Genomic DNA, 16004 nt, shown 5'->3' with positions numbered 1-16004 from the left:
TTCAATAAGACTATGTTGCAAAATACATGCAAGATTAAAACTTAAGAATTCTAAATTTTAGAGAAACTTGGCAAAGATCACTGAGGCAATGAACAGTGATCGTCCATGTTTCTTATAAAATTAAATTTTCTTCATGAATGCTTCAACTCAACACATGCCCTCTGAAATTTCCATTTTGGTCCAACAGATGGTTATTCTTTCACCCTTTATGATAATCAGACAGTCTGATGTCCACTTTTCTGTATGTCCTGTTTGTGCATATCCATGCAAATTTTTACCAAGGACAAATTGAAGTGGTTAATAGATGGTGTCAACATCTGCTGCCCACACACACTCACATTTTAACATAACATGTCTATATCATTAATCAAGCCATTTAGGCGCTGTGTCAGCTGTCACAATTGTTGTCTAGGAAGTCTTCAATTCTCGCAGGTCATTAGAGGGAACGTGTGAGTGAGACAATGGAAGAATAGAGAGGGCTGGTGGTGCATTGTTCTCTGAGGGTTGTCCTCTCGTAGGATGTGGAGATAAAGCTTTCAGACTATAGGGAGGCAAAGAGAGGTCAATGTCTAAGCAGGAGATGTTTCTCACCCTCCTCTGAGAATGACTTGAGTTGCAATTTTCAGTCAAACTACTATAATACTATAATCATAAAATCCTTGTGTCAATGATTAAATTAATACAGAAATAAAAATTAGTATCTTAGTGGATAGTATTAGAATTATCCTGCATATAGACAGGATGTATGAAACTATATGAATAAAAAGTGTTGCTCATTTGCGCAAAACCTATGCTTGGTTATTCTTAACTAAAATTAAAACTATTGAGAATAATATAAAAAATTATTCTAATTATTATTTTTTTAATAAAAAAACTGAACTGAAGTATGTATTACATTGAAGTATGTTTTAAGGTGTTACTTGCTGTTTCTTTGTAATTATTTGTGAACTTCACTAGCAATTTTTGTGAGTGAAAACTGTTTCTACACCACTTCTTTTTCAGTGCAAGTTGAAGTATGAAAACTACTAAAACTAAGACTGAAATATAAATAAAGCTATTTAAAAAAAAAACGAATAAAAAATGACAAATGCGCAACAAAACTACACTTCAACATTAAAATTGTTAAACAACAAAAACTGATATAAAAAAATAAAAGCTCATTCAAAAGTATTTAATACTATAATAGCATAGAAAAATAACACTGACACCTATCTTTCTAAAAAAGTAAAAAAATAAAAATAAAAAAAGTAGAATCTACATTGAAATTTAAAAAAACGAATACAATTGACAAAAGCATGTAAAATTGCTAAAATTACAGTGAAAACTGAAAATACACATAAAAAATCAAATTCAAAGCAGTAATAAATGCTACAGTAGTATATAAATGACATTAAAATAACTACTAGTGTGTTGCTAAGTGATTACTAGGGTATTTGGGGTATTATTCATGTTTGTAGCACAAATGATGGGACCAATTACACACCATTTTTTTAATTATTATTTATGGTTACGGGTTTGTTCATATCTCCAACTATAAGCATCAGTAATAGTTATGTTGGCCTGATGAAAGCACCATGCACTTAAAAATTAGATATCACTGAGCATGAGTAAATATCATGATGCCTTGCAATCGAAAGACCAAAGGCCACATCATGCAGCGATTATGTAGCTATTAGCGGTTTATACACTGCATGCTATGTAATAATCAACAAATAATGTTTTTAATATTTTACATTAAAGACATTTACAATACAAGGTAACCAAAGGCAACACTTGGCAGTAAATCTGTGCTACAGTGCAGGTTAATTATTTTTAAATTACTCTCATATTTGACATTATATGTTGGAGGTCTCGATTCCCTGTAACAAGTTGAAAGCGTTCTGACTCCATCCCAACCAAAGGTTCCCATTCTCAGACGAATTAGCCAATAAAGGCCACACTTACTGTGTGCTAATGACTTTAACTTCCTCATTGACTTTATATGTCACTTTGCCGCCTAGCTTCAAAGGCGATTCATTGTAATCCATCGCAAAACCAACATCAATTAGCACATATGCTGTAGGTAAGTGCCTAGGCAGAGAGATAATGAAAGATTATGGAGAGCGGGGAAACGGATAGCAGGACACACTGGGAGAAAGCAAACTTCAAAGCCCTTAGTCTTCTCTCTTAAGGGACGAGATAATGGTGTGTTGAGATAGCAGGGATATCAGGGTGAAAGTAATTATGTCTTCTTGTGTGTGATTGGTACAATATGGGTTGTTTATCTACAAGCACACAATGAGGCCCTTGTGTGGGGCCATAAAATACCTGGTTGTTAAAGGCGGCCCATTAAACCACCATAAACCTCACACCATCTCTGGAAGCGTAAGGTGTGCTTGTTACCTGTGTGGAAAAAACAAACAGGTGGCTCATTCCTGCTCTGCGGAAACGTTTGAATTTTTAAAATACAGAATATGCTTGTATGTTTTCATTTAAGGTAGTTTTTTTTTTTTTTTTATCAAATGTATACCAGACTTTCAGAAATATGCTCTGGTCCAGACACCAATGCTATAATTTTATTGCCAGGTCCGGAAGCGTAAATAAAATAAAATAATTGTCATTATTTATGTAATGACACGAGAACGATCAGGATGAAATATATAGCTAAATGTGTGCTCCCAAACAGTGTTCCCAAGGAGACATATTTAGATTGAAATATTTAATTAAAGAAAAAAAAACACTTGCTATGTTTTTTTATTGCCAGATGTTAGTGCTGCACCTGAAGTCATCCACTCAAACTAAACAGTTAAATTATATGAGGTGTTCATTTAAAAGTGATATAAAAGCAAAGTCAATAATATAATCTCCATCTGTAAAAAAAAAAAAAAGAAGTTAATGTTAAATAGCATTTAATTAATGTTTAATAAAATAATAAGTAATGTTATTAAATACTCAAGACATATATTATATGATATACTGCAAAAATTACCGTGCATTTAACATGAAGTATGTTTTCAGACAACGAGACAGGAGGTGTCATGATTATCTTTGAAGTCGTCTTATCTGAACGAATGATTACTTCCTGACCCATCACAGAGTCATTGTAGCCATGGCAAAACTGATCAACATAATAAAGCCACATCATTTAATGCCAGCCTAGATGAATTTATGAGTCCTTGATGCGCCACAACGGATAAAAGCATATTAAGTTTGGCAGCACAGACTACACTGAAGGTGCAAATCGAGGACAAAAACATTGATAAACAATGATTTTGAGTTACTTTCTGGCATTTGGGTAAAAGCTGCATATTAATCAGTGTTCAGAAGCAATGCCAGGAAAGGACCTGTCCTCAGAGATGTTTTCAGAGCAGGAATAATTAGTATAATGCATTAGATGAAACCTCGTGCTAATTTGTCAAAAGTCGGTACACTAAAAGGGCTTGTGAATGGCACTCGTTTAATAAAACATCTGATAATAAACCAGATTTTACTTTATCTGATACGAGTGGTTGTGCTTATCCACGCAAATGTTACTATTCCAGGATATTATTATTGTTCCAGACAAAACATCTTGCGTTGTAATGTGATTTATATGCATATAGTTCAAAATAAAAGTGACCAATAGGTCAACTTCTAACAGACTGAAATTTGGGTCATGCTAATCAGACTTCTGTTTCATTTCCATTAAAAAAATACACAGGCAGAGGATCAAAGAGAGGTCATAAGGTACTAAGGTGTCTGCCGGTCACGGCTGTGTGATCTTTGCTGAGCTGCGATAATGACTGCAAAATATGCCTGTAATCGGTGATAAGGCCTTTAATGTTCTGTAAACGCGACAGGTAGGGTACAACGGGGCTAAAGGCCCAACTCAAGAAAAAATGTGCCATTCACTGCACCTAAAATGTATAATTGCAGAAAAATATATACTGTACGTTGTATTGAACATTAATGGAGCAACAGATTTTGTGTAAAAATAAATAATTCAAGTTGTTTATTTTGTTTAAAAACCTTATAAATGTATAAGGTGGCAAGAGGGGCCTTTTACCCCACACACGGGGTAAAAGGCTCACCAGCATGGGGTAAAAGACACACGGTAGTGATACAAATACTTCAGCTAAAATAATGTTGTTGTTTTTTTAAATAATGTCTAAGTTAATACTTGTTCAAAACAATCACTTTAGGAAAGTTTGTACTATTTTCTGCTTATTTTGAAAAAAAAATCTTTTAATAAGTAAAGATTCTGAAAGCATTGAAGGAGATCCAATAATAATTGAATATATATTTACAGTAGTAACAACAAATTATATTTCATTATATATATATATATATATATATATATATATACATTTCTGCGAATTCGAATCCATTGTGAATCACTTCGAAGTCAACTGTTATATATTCATTTTTCTCCCTTGCTTAAAGTGAGAGTAGATGAAGTTTGTGTTTACAGACAAGTGTTATGTATGTAATATTTGCGCGAGTGGAGTGAAGAGTGGACAGTAAATGAAGCGGCAAGCTGCACGAGCCGGGACTCGAACTCGGGTCATGCTGAAAATGTACTCACCCTCAGGCCATCCAGGATGTAGATGTAAATCATTTAGTCAACTTCAAACTGCTTCCGGCTAAAATACAATTCCTCAAAAAAAAAAGCAGTGGTTTGATTTTATTGTATCCACATTTATCTGATTATTTTTAGCTGTATTCTGAGTGAAATAAAACACTTTCTATAATCTAAAAAATGTCCCATTTTGTGCTCAAACATCCCACCTGCAGTCAAATTGAAAATTAAAATTAGATATCATTACAAACTAAAACATTTCTCATCAAGTCCTCAACTGAACAATTTGGACTATATTCATTTTTAAGCTCTACTGTATATCAGCAATTAAGGAACTTTTAAGGAGAAACATCTGAGACCAACTTGATTCTTAACTGAAACATAAAAGCTAGATACAAGTCACCTGAGCTATGAAACAGCAACATCTAAGCAAAGCCATTTGGACTTATAGAAAGAACACCATAAAGCGCAGTAAAATGCCTCGGTCTACCTTTGCAAAATATTGTAAATCAGCTTAAATCTAAACATTTAAAAACAATTGAAATATGAATCCAAAAATAAAATAGAGCCTAAATATTAGTCATCTCAGCTACCACAACCATCCATGTCTTTCAGCCGTCTATAGTTTTAGCACTGCCTGTCATTGCATTTAATCACTGGTAGCGTGCCTCAAACCTACACGTGTATGTGTGTGCGCTCTACTTAAGAGAGGATGTGACACGAGGCCGGCGGTGCCACCGCTCGCATTGATTCTTTTTAATTTGCGCACCTCTGTCACAGGGTGCCAATGACAGATTTACCAGTGGCAGTGCAACGACCGAGGGGAGGAAAAGCTTGCTGGGAATATGCGGAGAGCACTTGATTTCTCTTGAGCAAATTAGCTCTATAGATGTGTCTCAAACCTAGTGAACGGTCTATATATACTATAGGATATATATATATATATATATATATATATATATATATAAACAACACTCTATAGCAGTGGTTCCCAAACCTGTCCTGGAGGCCCCTCTGCCCTGCACCTTTTGTATGTCTCCCTTATCTAACACACCTGATTCCTCTCATCAGCTCGTTAGTAGGGACTGCAATAACTAAATTGGGTGTGTCTGATTAGGGAGACATACAAATGTCTCCCTCCAGGACAGGTTTGGGAACCACTGCTCTTCTTTATTTTAAAATGTTGTTGTCATATAACCTACGATAAAATGTACACTATAAACCATAAAATGGGAAATAACAAAAGATGACCATTAGACTGTGTTTACGCCAGTAACTATCTAATGCTTCCTCAAACATGCTGTCTAGTTAGGCAGCACGCTAGGTTTAAAGACACAGCCTGCATCAGCGTTCAATTGCGGGATAGAGGGGCGGGCTGCTCCAATCTTCTCGGGTCAAGGCGAAACTATCAGTCTCGGCCTCATGTCGCCTGTGCAGAGACTGTTTTCCATGTTATTAATCCACCGTCCACTGCTGTTTCTTGTAGGCAATATTTAAAATTACAATTGCGAATTTCAATTCATTTCGTCTCGATTTATTGCGTGTTTACGACAAGCAGTTAATGGCTGGAATGAAGGTTTTGAATGAATTGCCTGTGTTTCATTTATTTCTTTTATATATAGGTGTACAACTCTTTTTATTATTTGTATTTTCCCCATATAATGCATTCGGAGCGTTTGCACTTGTAAATACAGAAGATTGTAGACTGCTTTATTTTTACTCATAAATGTGCGATGATTCGCCTATTTATTTCACGATGCGGTCGGAATGTGTTATTTTATCGAAACGACTACAGTCTTTAATTTATTAGAAGGCATCTTAAACCCCTTCATATGTACTTGTATCATTGCTCAAGTCGATGAAAATTATCAATGAGATTTCATAGAAAAAGACAAATTCGTGCAAATATTATTATTATTATTGTTGTTGTTATTATTACTATTATTGCAGACCACTGTAAAAAGTGGATGCATGCAGTTGGAGCTATGTCTGTCTGACCTGACTTTTAATTTTTTTTAAAGAATATTTTTATTTGTCTAAATCAATATAGTATACACGTGTGTGTGTGTGTGTGTGTGTTAATGCACAATTTTATGGACTATACATAATGTAAAATCGTAAAATGCAATATCTTGATATTATAGCCGACATTCTTTAAAAAAGTCGTTTCAAAATATTACATCACATTATTAGTATTAATATGTAGGATACATCTTGGACAACTGCTCAGAGAGATCATACTTTTCATGTAATATTATGTGAGATACATAATAAAAAATAATAATAACAATAATAAATTATATTTATACATTCAGATTTTTAAGTATAATTTACGTGTTTCAGGTCACAAATAAAAGCATCGTAATCTTATACAAGTAAATAAACATTGCGACAAGAAGTTATGTATTTATTTAGCCTATTTTAATTCTTTTTTGATGCTTTAGGCATACCTTTACACTTGCAGTTAGTGTAATTAACTGAGTTACTAGTGAGTCAGAGGATGAGAAACGCTTGATGTCAGTCAGGCACTTGTAAAATTCGCAATCGTCTTTGCTCTGATGTTGGTTGAAGAGTAAGTCTTAGTCCAAGGACAAGCTCGAAGTGTCTATACTACAGTATGATTAGTTAATTAGAAAACTGTCAAGTGATCTACTCCCGCAGGACATCCTCTGCAGCCAATCAGCGCTCACACAGGCGTTATGACTGAGATGTGAACGCGCAAAGAAGTTCAGAGAGCAGAGCAGATGACGGAGTTTCAGTTCTAAACAAGAGAGAGTGGTATTATATAGTACGACTAAGCGCTCGTCTCATTTCTAGGCGAATTTTACATTTCTGTGCGTAAAAGATTAACGGTAGGCTACTTTAGTAAATACTTTATGCGTCTCATCGTTCCAAATTGGCAAAAATTAGTTAGACTAAACTCTAAATATCTAAGTTATAAAATAACAGAAAGTATCAGTAATCGCGATTAAAACGCATGTATCTGTGCGTAAAACGCAGCTATCCAAGTGTTTTCCTGCAACTCCAAATACCCTAAAAGTGTTGCAATGGAAAAATCAAAGAACTTCAGGATCGACGCCCTTCTGGCTGAAGAACCACATCGGGGGACCCGAGAAGCATCACCTGGACTGAGCAGCGACAGCCCGACGGGTAGCCCGGTGTCCTGCAGGCGCGCCGACACTCCGTCCCCCCGCGGGACCCCGGGTGCCATACACATCCAAACCGGAATCATACCTAAACCAGGGCTGCTCAATCTTCCACACCCGGGACTCACTTCACTTCCAGGCATGTACACAACGCCCATGTACCCTATTTCATCTTTGGGATGTCAGCACCCTGCCTTGGCTTACTCGGGTTTTACGCAGCTGACGCAGCCGTATCCGGAGCAGCTGAAGGCAGCGGCAATGGCCGGATCTTTACCCCTGGAGCACTGGATACGAGCTGGCATCATGGTACCACGACTGCCCGATTACACCTGTGAGTGGGGTAACGTTCAGATGTGTGGGTAACAATTTGTTAAGTCACTACTGAACATTACATAATCCTTAGCAGATCAAAAGTTACTGTAATAATATACATTGACAAAAAAAAGTGTAGTAACAATTTTCACTCAGAAATGCTAGTACATTTCAGAATTAAGAAATTGTGAAAAGAAACGGCAAGTGACACATTGAATTAAACGTGAAATTCTGAGTATTTTCTTGTAAAACGTACTTCAGTAATGCTTCATTTTTACATTTTATAATAATCATGAAAGTTTTATGACATTTCTAACTATTTGAATGCATCCATTAATAATCTATTAAGCATTTTATATATATATATATATATATATTTAAAAGTCACTTATGCTCACCAATGCTGCATTTATTTGAAAAAAAAAAAAAAAAAAAAAAGTAATACTGTGACAATGTTAAAAATAACAGTTTTCTATTTAAATATATTTCAAAATGTAATTTATTTCTGTGATGACAAAGCCAATTTTTTTTTACTCCAGTTTTCAGTGTCACATGATCCTTCAGAAATCATTCTATTATGTGGATTTGATGCTCATAAACATTTCTTGTTTTTGTCAATGTTAAAAACAGTTTAAACTACTTAATATGTTTGTGGAAACCATGATTAATTTTCAGGATTATTTGATAAATAGAAATCTTTTTTAACTTTATAAAAGTCTTTTCTGTCACTTTTGATCCATTTTAATATATATATGTATGCATAAAATCTTACTGAGTTTTAAACGGTAGTATATATACAACAGTACATTGGGTCCTATCTACAGTATATATGCTATCACCATCACTTTATTGTCTAAAAACCATGGTGTATTTTCCATAAATTCTTTTATATTTCTCTATTGGTTTATTGTTTCTTTGGTAGAAAGTGGTTATTTTGCTGATAACTTTGTGGGATTGTGTGTAAAATAGGTCAAGATCTGGTTCCAAAACCGTCGAATGAAGTGGAAACGTAGTCGTAAGGCTAAAGAACAGGCTGCGCAGGTCGAAGTCGAACGTCAACGCGGGGGAACCAAATCGACCAATGAGAGGCCAGGAAGGGATGGCCGCAGGGCCATCGCTCAGAGTGTGGAGGAGCATGAGGAAGAGGACGATCTTGAGGAGGAGGATGAGGAAGATGAGGAAGAAGGGCAACACAAATTCATAAACGACAACCTTAATGTACCACGTTGCACAGACTTTCTGCACCACACGTCTACATTAGGATACCACCCCGACAGCCCGTTCTCTGAGGATGACATGGAGGAGGTGGGAGGAAGTGATAGGAAGATTGGGGCAGGGTTATGAAAAGATATCCATATGGAAACTGAGACTGCATAACCTCACAGCAGCATTACAGTCCTGTGTTGTGGTCTGACTATGGCAACAGTAAAATTAAAGAAACAAGACTATAAAAGCCAAGCCTTTAGCCACCAAAAGACACATGAAAAGCCATCCACCAGAATGAATTTCACTGATCTGCACCTGATGGTATTGGTAAGTACAGGTGTCAATGAAACTCGTACTGAGTAAACATTAAATATAACAAATAATAAATATTTAAGCTGTGTTCCAAAACTTGTAGACGGCAAAGGACATCACAGAATCTGTCTCTGTTATTTTGTCTCTATATATGTATGTACACACACACACATTACCGTTCTAAAGTCAGGGGTCAACAAGATTTTAGTTTTTTTAAGGAAATTAATACTTTTATTCAGCAAGGATGCACTAAATGATTAAAAGGGACAGTAAAGACTATTATAATGTTACAAATACAAATTATATTCTATTCTGTTCTTTTGAACTACTTCTTTTATCAAAGAATCCTGAAAAAAAGTAACATGGTTTCCACAAATATTTAATATTTATATTTATATATACATCCAACAAAATTCAACCCCAATATACAGTATATATATATCCGTTCTAAAGTCAGGGGTCAACAAGATTTTAGTTTTTTTAAGGAAATTAATACTTTTATTCAGCAAGGATGCACTAAATGATTAAAAGGGACAGTAAAGACTATTATAATGTTACAAATACAAATTATATTCTATTCTGTTCTTTTGAACTACTTCTTTTATCAAAGAATCCTGAAAAAAAAGTAACATGGTTTCCACAAATATTTAATATTTATATTTATATATACATCCAACAAAATTCAACCCCAATATACAGTATATATATATACACACACACACACACACACACACTCAAAAATTTAAACAGTCTGTTTACTCACTAATTTGTATATAGAATATCACGTTGCTAACTTAGAAGTTCTATACATTTTTAATCGCTATTAGAATCATGTGAGGTGTGCTATTTGTGTGGCACATGGAGATGCTGCCTATGTAGAGCATTTCAAACTAGCCACTTACGAGGTTTCATTTTAATTAGTAGAAAGCCTATGTAGGCAGCAAGACAGCTCATTAGGTTTTGGAACAGAACTTTATTTTCAATTTTTTATTAAATGTCTGAGAGCTATTTCTTGTTTCAACAAGACTTAAATGTCAATTTATTGTTTTTGTTAATTGTAAATAGCATTAGATGTGTGCAGTTTTAAAAAAAAATCTTAAGAGCTGGTTTTAAAAGTGAATAGAACATCTAAATTACCCTATTTACTTCATACATTTTTTTTTACTGTGAATTATTAATTGGTGCACATTATTCCAAAGAAATAATGTCATAAGCATCTTTTCTGAAATTGTACAACTAGTGCGGTAATTTAATACATACTGACAGCAATGTAATATACTTAACAGCAATAATAACAAATAATGACAATTTTGAAAAAAGAATTAAGCATTACCACTGGGAAATGGCACTTCTTATGATGCAATCAATTCCTAAGGCTACAAGGATATACTCATTAAACACTGTATTTTCTTTATAAATGTATGTAGTTTCATGTGGTGTCAAACCAGAACAACAAAATAACATTAAATCAGCTTGAAATACATTGGATTTGATTTAATTTTATATATTTTTTGGTTTGTTGAAAGGTACAACATGCATATAAATATTTATTTGCATTAAAAGTATGCGATGCACATTAATATGCATTATTTTTACTTTCTCTCCACCTCTCATATTCATCATTTACCTATGTGATGGAAAGGAGTTGGAGGCATGTATATTTCTATATGTTGTTTGTTCACTTCAATGTTATTTAAGAAAGTTAAAGTCTGTGTAATTTATTTCCATTGAAGGATGCAAGAGAGGTAGATACACAGTATAATGTTATATTTGTCCGTGTTGCTGTAAATTGCTGCAAATAAACGTAAAGAAAAGCAAAAGTGTGGCAATGATTGTATTCAAAATCTGACTAAAGCTACCTTTCAGAGGCAGTATGCGGAGGTGGAAATTCAAGAATTTGTATAACATCCTGTACAGCGTGAAGATTACACTACAACTTTTGAGTTCTTTACAATTTGCTGCCATTAGCAAGTGAGCAAGAAAAGATGACAAAGACAAAGCACAATAATATTTGAGGAATTTGTGGTATAAATATATACTCCAGTCATTAGGGGCGTAACTCTAGTCTGACAGGTTGTGTTGGGGGTATGTTGGTCTGCAGGGCTCCAATATCAAATTCAAATTGCTTTATTGTCCCCAATGAGGTAGAAAATTGTCTTAGACAAAGGCTCAACCAAAAACAATACAAATAATAATCACAACAAAAGTTAACATTACATACATCACTACAAAAATAAAAAAAATCATTTTAAGATTCTATTTAAAATACCAATGGCAGTTGGGATGTAGGTCTTCTTATACTTGGCCTTTTTCACCAAAGGCACTTAATGCCATCTGCCAGATCATGGAAGTAACTGAAAAGAACTATGCAGGGAATGGTAAGAGTCTCCCACAATAAGAAGGCTTTCCTTTTTAATGCCACAGTATAGAGATCAGTGAGAGGTGGGACCAATTATTTTACTGGCCACATTAATAATCCTTAAGAGTCTGTTTTTGCTTTTAACAGAAAGAGAGTTAAACCAGGATACAATATTTAAAGCAAGAACAGATTCAATAAGTGATTTATATACAACTACCAGGACCAACTGTCCTTTTCAATAATAAAACTCCTAATTTTCCTCGATAAGCCTTTTTAAAAACATTGCCTGAATGCTTATCAAATGAAAATTGGGAATCAATTTCTGTACCTGAACATTTAAAGGATCCCACCTGCTCAACTTTATCTCCATTAAAGGATTAGTTTACTTCCAGAATAAAAAAATTCTGATAATTTACTCACCCCCATGTCATCCGAGATGTTCATGTCTTTCTTTCTTCTTCAGTCGCAAAGAAATTAAGGCTTTTGAGGAAAAAGTTCCAGGATTTTTCTCCTTATAATGGACGTCAATGGGAACCAAAATGGGAACAAATGGAAATGTTTCAGTGCAGCTTCAAAGGGCTCTACACAATCCCAGCCGAGGAATACGGGTCTTATCTAGCGAAACGATCAGTCATTTTCTAAAAACTAAAAAAATACATTTGTATACTTTTTATCCACAAATGCTCGTTGTGCACAAGCTCGATTTCACGCATTACGTAATCACGTTGGAAAGGTCACGCGTGATGTAGGCGGAAGCACCGACCCAGCGTTTACAAAACGAACGTGCAAAGAAAGTGAAACGCCAAACAACGATGTTGGTAAATTTTGAAGTTGGAGGAGAAAATGAGATGGAGTTTTTCGCCCTACCCTACTTTTCTGAACCGGAGTACAACCGCACTTGACCTTTCCAACGGGATTATGTAATACATGAAGACGCGCATGCACAAGCAGAGCTAGAGCAAGACTAGTCTCAGCCTCAGATGTCACGCTCACTGGCTAAATGTCACATTGGCTAAATGTCTAATGCACATGGCACACAAAAGTGGAAACACTTCAGGAGTTTCGAAGTCGTCATCGGATTGGTTGAATTATACAGGATTTCCGGGAGACGTGTGTGTCGCGTTGTGTAACGTTCCGCCTGGAAACAAAGATGCCGTGACGCCAAACCCCCTCACGAAAGAAGAAAGACGTCGTGTTTACAACTGTGACGACGAGCGCTTATCAGGATCAACTAAACGCTGGATTTTCAAATGTGAAATATTTAAAGTTCACGGCACAGAATTTTTTTAATATGTCCGAGAGTTTTACACACCGATCTGTTATTGTGGCGACATTTCCACGCCCCAAAACGTGACGCTGAAATTAAACGAACTGTGATTGGTTGTTTGACATGTCGGTCAAACGGCCTCATGGGTGGGCTTTGGCCAATGAAAGCTGCCATGGATTCCAGACCTTCGGTCGTCAGTCTGAATGTCTGGCTACGCGAGACTAGAGCAAGACGAGCATTTGTGATTAAAAAGTATGGGTGCGTCTCAATCAGCTCCCTTGTTCAGTAGTCAGGGCACTGATCAGGGAGTAGGCCATTTTAAGGGCTGTCTCAATCATATGTCTATGGTCTCAATCGCAAAATCCTTCCAGTGCACTGGAACATTCGCTCCCTGAAAAATCCCACAATGCACCGCAAAAACTAGGGAACATTGGCGCTTACTATGCTCCCTTACCGGAAATAACGTCACATTTTGTAAAACATAAATCACACAAGCCAACTCGATAAATATATGACACGCTATAGAAGATTTGAAAAGACAAACCATTAATTTCAATATAAACACACATCACTAGACAGGAATTGAACACATCTAATTAACATTTATAATTAATAATTTATCATTTATAATTAATATTCAGCTGTAATGTTGTAAGAACATGTAACAGAAGAGAATAAAAATAATATCAAAAAGAGATTGGTCCTGTTGTTTATAAATTCCAGTGATGACATTCTATGTTGTCCGTTGACGCTGTACGTAGTCATGTCACTGGAATTCGAGTGATCACTGTCCCAACGTGCAGTGAGCAAAGACTATAGAATACCTTAAACTAAGCTAGCTTGTGTAATGGATTAAGGGTATTATAATTATATAAATCATTTAAAATAATTATAAAAAATAATCTCTAAAAATCTGACAATTTTATCTTTAAAAATGTTTTACTATGTAGCGTCTTTTAAAGGTGGGGTATGTATTTTTTCAAAAATGCTTTAGAAAACCGAGTCGGGCCGAGTACCAAAACAAACTTGTAGCCAAAATACCTTAAACTAAGCTAGCTTGTGTAATGGATTAAGGGTATTATAATTATATAAATCATTTAAAATAATTATAAAAAATAATCTCTAAAAATCTGACAATTTTATCTTTAAAAATGTTTTACTATGTAGCGTCTTTTAAAGGTGGGGTATGTATTTTTTCAAAAATATTGAAAAATTAATTTTTCAATAAACAGCTTTAGAAAACTGAGTCGGGCCGAGCACCAAAACAAATTTGTAGCCAATCAGCAGTAAGGGGCGTGTCTACTCATGATGGGGACGAGAGAGAGAGCACTCATTAGCCGAGCTGAGCGACGACAGAAAGATAATGATGGCGGATAAAAAACAAAAGAGGAAAACGTCTGCGGAACAAAAGAAGGCTTACGATAAGGCAAGAAGAAGGACCCGTGTAAATATCGGATCAGCTTTCCAGCGCTGGAGAGAACTCAAGGAGCGGGAAGGCCTGCGATCGGATGCGAGGTTGCTTTGTTTCTTCTCGATAGGTGAGTAACACCGTGTCTACACCGCCGCGCCGCAACAGTTAAAGTCTGTCTACACTGGATGTGATAAAGCGACCGTTGAAAATCCTTTTAAATTTGTGTCAATACATCATAAATAGAACGCAGCAGCAGTTTTCTGTCTGGGATTTGTCGTGCCGCGCCGCAGTGTAGACAGCATCACTGATTTTGCATCACTGTCATCCGAACATGAATCACTTGAATTTGCTTCTTCAGGCTGTCTTGCTGATTTTAACAATCTTTGTTTCCTTCCCTTAGATCTACATGGGTTGTCAGCTCCCGGAGGTGGCGGATCTACGGGTAGGTCATTAACCAGGTGAAGCAGGTTCCGATGCAAGGTACATATCGTCGCCAAATATTGACCTCCACTGGACTCAGGGTACACTTGATAGACTGGTCCATCTCCTACTCTTTCTTTGACCACATGCACTGTTCTCTCCCAGTATGACCTTAACTTTCCAGGCCCACCTCGTTTACTCAGATTCCGAACCAGAACTTGATCTCCTGGTTGCAGCACAACACCCCGAAGGTGCTGGTCAAAGTATTTCTTGTTTCGCGTGCTCGCTTGTTTACTGTTATCCAAGGCTAGTTTATAAGCATCAGCCATTCGTTGGGCCCACTTCTCTGCATACTCTCGAGGTGAGTACTGGTCGTCCTCTGATCTTAGACCAAACAACAAGTCGATGGGCAAGCGAGGGTGATGTCCATACAGGAGGAAGAATGGAGAGAACCCTGTCGCCTCATGCTTTGTGCAATTGTAAGCGTGCACTACCTTTGGGAGGTGGTCTTTCCAACTGTCCTTTTATTTCTCCTCCAGCGTCCTCAACATTTGTAGCAGGGTGCGATTGAAGCGTTCTGCTGGATTTGCTTGGGGGTGATAAAGTGTTGTTCTTGAATTCCTGACACCCGTCATCCGCTGCAAAGTCGCGAAGAGTTGGTTCTCAAATTCACGGCCTTGGTCGTGATGGAGCTGGCAAGGGTAACCAAATCTTGAGATATAATAATTAAATATCCTCTCAGCTGCCATTCTTCCAGACTTGTCTCTTGTCGGGTACGCCTGGGCGAACCTGGTAAAATGGTCCACCAGCACCAGAATATATTCGTATCTGCTCGACTCCGCTCCAGGTGCAGATAGTCGATGGACACGAGGTCCAGTGGGCAACTTGAGGTAAGACTTCCCATCGGAGCTCTGATCTTCACCACTGGTTTCTTCTGCTTCACGCATCGGCAGTGCTGGGTGACATAATGCTTGATCTCCTTCTTCATAAAAGGCCAGTAGAATCTGCTCCTTGCTAAGTCTAGAACTCGTTCC

General features: G+C 36.4%; 1 protein-coding gene across 1 annotated transcript; it reads left to right on the top strand.

Annotated features, from left to right (window-relative positions):
- Positions 1 to 7584: 7584 nt before the first annotated feature.
- On the top strand, positions 7585 to 9488 carry LOC107549418 (motor neuron and pancreas homeobox protein 1-like). The gene is made up of 2 exons (XM_016230489.1): positions 7585 to 8028; positions 8965 to 9488. Exons 1-2 carry the CDS (start codon positions 7585 to 7587, stop codon positions 9337 to 9339), a joined length of 819 nt encoding a protein of 272 aa, XP_016085975.1. The 3' UTR covers positions 9340 to 9488.
- Positions 9489 to 16004: the final 6516 nt, after the last annotated feature.

Source organism: Sinocyclocheilus grahami, unplaced genomic scaffold, assembly GCF_001515645.1.
Source record: "Sinocyclocheilus grahami isolate Dianchi unplaced genomic scaffold, SAMN03320097.WGS_v1.1 scaffold372.1, whole genome shotgun sequence".
NCBI lineage: Eukaryota > Metazoa > Chordata > Actinopteri > Cypriniformes > Cyprinidae > Sinocyclocheilus > Sinocyclocheilus grahami.
This window is presented reverse-complemented; position numbering and strand designations above follow the sequence as displayed.

Excerpts from the sequence above, each read along its gene's own strand:
- LOC107549418 (XM_016230489.1), top strand. The coding sequence starts at position 7,585 with ATGGAAAAATCAAAGAACTTCAGGATCGACGCCCTTCTGGCTGAAGAA. Across the intron at positions 8,029-8,964 it reads ACACCTGTGAGTGGGGTAAC|GTCAAGATCTGGTTCCAAAA; the intron begins GTTCAGATGTGT and ends TGTGTAAAATAG.